The sequence below is a fragment of the Palaemon carinicauda genome, chromosome 19, assembly GCF_036898095.1.
Source record: "Palaemon carinicauda isolate YSFRI2023 chromosome 19, ASM3689809v2, whole genome shotgun sequence".
Lineage (NCBI taxonomy): Eukaryota > Metazoa > Arthropoda > Malacostraca > Decapoda > Palaemonidae > Palaemon > Palaemon carinicauda.
Genome location: NC_090743.1, coordinates 99,889,757 through 99,894,944, shown reverse-complemented (window position 1 = coordinate 99,894,944; position 5,188 = coordinate 99,889,757). Strand labels below are relative to the sequence as shown.

At 38.6% G+C, this 5,188-nt stretch overlaps 1 protein-coding gene across 1 annotated transcript; it reads left to right on the top strand.

Annotated features, from left to right (window-relative positions):
* Positions 1-274: 274 nt before the first annotated feature.
* Positions 275-706, top strand: LOC137659168 (uncharacterized). Its single transcript, XM_068394228.1, has one exon. The coding sequence runs from the start codon at positions 275-277 to the stop codon at positions 704-706; it is 432 nt and encodes a 143-aa protein (XP_068250329.1).
* Positions 707-5,188: the final 4,482 nt, after the last annotated feature.

Sequence of the window (5,188 nt, the reverse complement as noted above, 5' to 3'; positions counted from 1 at the left end):
TTTGAAACACATAATACAGGGTGACCTAAAAAAAAAACGGTCATCACCTAAACTTAAATAACTTTTAAAATAAATAATCAATTCCCTTTATTTTTCAGATTTATCCAAAAAAAAATTAACGTTCTAAGAGTCTACCAAATTCGACCTTCGAGATGCCATGGACTACTGAGAAAAAACATTTATAATTGAGGCATATTTTCGGTTGAAGTCTATCCTCGCAGCTCAATTGCAATTCAAAGAACGGTTCAGATGTCAAGAATTTCCTATCCACTCAATGATCTACAGATGGGTCAACAAGTTCAGAACCCATGGAACTGTGGATAACCTCAATTGTAAAGACACTAACAGACAATCAAACTCTAGACGACCGAAATCATCAAGGACACCACACAACATCGCTGCAGTCAGAGACTCTGTTATCCGCAGCCCAAGCAAGTCAGTGCGACAGAGAAGACAGGAGCTTGGAATCAATCAGGAGTCCGTGCGGAGAATTTTGAACGCAGATCTCCACTTTTATCCTTACAGGATACAGATTAAACACAAACTTACACCTGACTACATGAGGAAGCGAGTGATCATGTGCCAGTGGTTTTGCGACAAGATTAACGCTGTGCCAGACTTACTTGACAATTTCTGGTTTTCTGACGAGGCACATTTTCTGTTGTTAGGTCACGTGAACTCGAAGAACAATATCTTCTGGGGGTAGCACACCCCCTGAGCACTGTCTGTAAAGGCCATTACACTCGGTGAAGTGCTCTGCCTTGGTCGCTATCTCCAAACATGGCCTCATTGGACCATTCTGGTTCGAGGACGACAACGAGCGGTCTGTGACAATCAACACCGAGCGATATGTCCAGGTGCTTGGCTAGTTCTGGACAGCACTCGGTCGACGGAGAGGAGTCGTCAGGGTCCTTCAGTGGTACCAGCAGGATGGTGCCAACCCCCACACTTCAAACGAATCATTGGCATGGGTACAGCAGCGTTTTCCTGACCGACTGATCAGCCGCAGGTGTGACCCGGAGTGGTCGCCGTATTCACTGAACTTGAACCCCCCAGATTTATATCTCTGGGGATACCTTAAGGACAGGGTATATGGAAACAACCCCCCCAGACTATCCTTGACCTGAATGTAGCAATCACAGCAGCAATAAGAGTGATCCCAAGGGAGGAATGCGGGAGGGTCACCGAGAACTTTGCCCGCCGGATCCAAATGTGTCTGCAGCCCCAGGGAGCACATTTGGAGCACATTTTCGGGAGCCAGTGAAACAGAGAGTTTTGGTTGTATATTTGGAGATGTCTGCTACACAGGCTTGACCTAATGTAACGAAAGTTTTGTGTCGATCTAAATAAATTTTGGGAAGTTATTCGTTTTTTGGTGATGACAATTTTTTTTGTGTCACCCTGTACAGTGATCGCGACAATTTCACACACCTCAGAGTACTAACATTTCCAAATTTTATAAGAAAGCGACAGCCCATAAGCACATTCTCTGTACGAGCTACCAACGCAAGAGCCTGTGCCTTGCACAGGACAATATCAATGCACACGTTCACAGGGTAGTAATCCCATTTCAATATGGTTATTTATTCGATGATAGTTCCTTGTTAGCAGATGTAGTGATGGCAATACAAAACATTCTATACAGTTTGCCAGAAGGAAATGTGACATAGAATATCCCTTCCGATTCTGGACTGGGGATAACCATGAGATCAACTTGTGAAGAAACTATGGCCAGAAAAATGGAGAGAAAAAAAAGCACAGGAGCAGACTCACTAGGTGTTGGCAGTATGGGGGAGAGGGGAACTATTGAGTGGAATGCCCAACCCATGGATCTTCCTACTGTTATTCTTGCTAAGCCTACGGTCATCTTTCTCTGGATTGCCCGATAACGGATGCCGAAAAGGGATGATCTGTGGTACCAACCCCCCCCCCTCCCCCCCCACCCATTGTCCTAGGATAGAAGAGGTGGAGAAGGGTGAGACAAAGGAGACCTTGGCCTCCACGCGGCATCAGCAGCAATCGACGAAATAGCAAGTGCGAGCAGCATATATATGATGGAAGGGGAAGCGACTGGTATGTGGGCAGTGGCATCTCCCTCGGTACCCCCCAACCTCAGCCCCGTGGCACTAGAAGAGATGGCAACAGAGTGAGATGGTATTACAAGCAAAGTTGTTAGCCCATGCCGCCAATCTCAGGATCCAACATGCAATTCGTTGTCCTAGTAATCAGGATAGATATAACAGATAAGTCGATCAGAACATTGATCGACACAGAGGCCTCCAGTTTGCTTCTTGAACAAGAAAGTTCCTTGAGCATGCTACAGGCAGTTACACCATTCATCATCGGCACGTTAGGAGGAAATAAACTATAAGCAAGGTATACAACGACAGTCAACTTTTTGGTGGGATCTGTGAAATTTGGACATATATATATATATATATATATATATATATATTTTATCTTATCTACATTAGGTATTGAAGGTATCTAACGTATATTGGGTCTTACCTTTTGGGATTTGCCGGGGAAGAGACAGAATAAAAGTTATGCTAGGGGTGTTCGTTCTGCCAATAGAAGGTTAGGAAAAATTAAGTTCCTATGTGAGAGAAAAGAGAAAAGTGGGAGATGTAAGAGCGGTACCTGAATAGGGGGAAATAGTGGTCCCTAAGCGATTACGTTTATAACAGTGATCTTGTCTCAGTCTTTCCCGGAGGATACCTAGGTCGTTGTTAAACCACATAAAAATGAGTACACATAATCTTAGAGGGCTCTTCAGAAATCATAGGGAACAAAGTGGACATTTTGAAAATTAACTTAGCAAATAAAAGGCTCATTTTACGAAGTGATTCTATGTGTGAGTTGAAGGTATATGAAATTACCGATGACGGGATCATGGTAGCCGTGAATCCAGCTTGCACAAACAAACGCAACAAGAACTTGATTATACAAGCACGAAAACAATGTCCGCAAGAATATCAACCCAATCTATAATTAGTAATATTGTTAATAGATATCCCAATGCAATAGCCATTGGAGACGAGGCACCTTGGAGGATTGATTAATTTCTTTGCAGCATTGGAGCTGAGCAGGCGAGGGCGATCATGTCAAGGCCTAATGGAATATCTGTTAATTTCCAAGGAGAGTCGAAAATTAAGGGAACAAGGGATTATCGAGAAAAGATAATCCCTTTGGCTTCTACAATTGTAGCAGTTAGAAAAAATTATGGCTCGGTAAGATTGAGTATTGATTATAGGACGTTGAATTCAGCCACTAAGGACAATGCATTTCCATGGCCATCGATTGAAGCAAATACGCGCAAAGGTACGGGATAGTAAATATTTTACAACTATCGGTTTAAAATCTGGATACCATCAAAAACCCTTTCAGGAAGACAGTAAATGAAAAACCGCATTTATAGCCAACGAATAACTGTTTCAGTATAATTATCTATCTTTCGGGGTTAAAAAATGCTCCCAGGGTAATGATGACAGAGTTATCCCCTTTAATTGGCCATAATGTTATTGTTTATCTTCCAGACGATATCACAATTACAGGGTAAATGGCAGAAGAACATAATAACAATATTCATAAAGTTTTAGAAGCATCATTCGGTAATGGTATGAAAATATATTAATCAAAGTACAAATTATATGTGGCCAAGGAAACAACCTTCTTCCACATACGGATAAGTATTGTTTCTTTACATTGATCCCATCTTTATTGACTTACGGTTAGTTGACTTCTTAAAATTGTTAAATGACGCCATTCAGACGTGATGAAGATAACATAGAAAAAGAAAACAATTATTAGTTGTTCTAGTACATTAGATTAACCACAACTTAAAAGACGGTCGTACGGTTGGCTATCCAAAATCACAAATACACCATGAGATGACAGAGGTAATGTAAAACATATAGGTAGCAAAAAGGCCCATCTAGAGAAATTTAAACAAACAATATAATGGCATATAATGGTTAGTATACTGTAATTCGAACTGATAAATACAGAGAATTACAGAGGCCTTCTAAAGCATATAAGCGATTACACTTATGGCAAAACAATAACGGACAGGAAACATACAGATGGACATGTATAGAAGGTGAGTTAGTCAACATAATTAACAGACATATATAATATATACATAATGATGAGTAACTATCAAAACATGTAGACATACTTATAAATGATAAGACAACATAGACAAAGAAGAAGTACAGCCACAAAGAGAGGGAAAATATACTGTACATGTGGGCGGGAAGATGTGTAATATGCTGCTCAAAACAAACATAAAAGACATCTCAAATGATTATGCCTAGATATATAACGACACAATGAGGGAAGCACAAATTAAACTGGAAGCTGTTCAAAAAGATATTACCTCTCTCTCTCTCTCTCTCTCTCTCTCTCTCTCTCTCTCTCTCTCTCTCTCCTCGTGATCCAAAGATATACTGCATATTACCTTGATTCCTACATCTTTTCATGTGAAATTGAAGCGTGTCCCTAATCATTTTGACGGAAAATGCAATTCTTTTGGTATATTTTTCTTTAATTGTCCTCAATTTTGCAGGTTCCTCGAATATTCTTTCTTCTTTCATATATCACCTGCTACATTTGTTTGAGGGAAATATCAAAGAGAATTTTTATCCGTTTATGTGATAGGGATAGTGTGTTTCATGATTAGATTATGAAATAAAACTAATTGAACATGTGACTGCGGATTTGGAAATAAGGAAACACATAGTCCGTCACATATAATTTTAATTTGATTTTTATTTCACTTCTAGGCATCAATTACTTTTGCTTTCCACACACATTAAATCTGTTGAATTTTTAAATGATTATAATTTCCATTTTCCACCAGTAGTACTTACTGTAATCGTTACTAAGGCGAATCATATTGAGCGTCCTAATTTCCTTCTAAAGGTAAATCTAGATTTAGCAGTTTACTTTGCATTGCAATGGATGAAATAAAGTGTCATAAATTTAGATCGTGTAAATATATATATATATATATATATATGTATATACATATATATATATATATATATATAGATATATATATATGTATTTACATATATATATATATATATATGTATATATATACATATATATATATATATATATATACAGTATATATATATATATATATGTATATATATACATAAATATATATATATATATATATATA

Coding starts and splice junctions, on each gene's coding strand:
- LOC137659168 (XM_068394228.1), top strand. CDS start 275: ATGATCTACAGATGGGTCAACAAGTTCAGAACCCATGGAACTGTGGAT.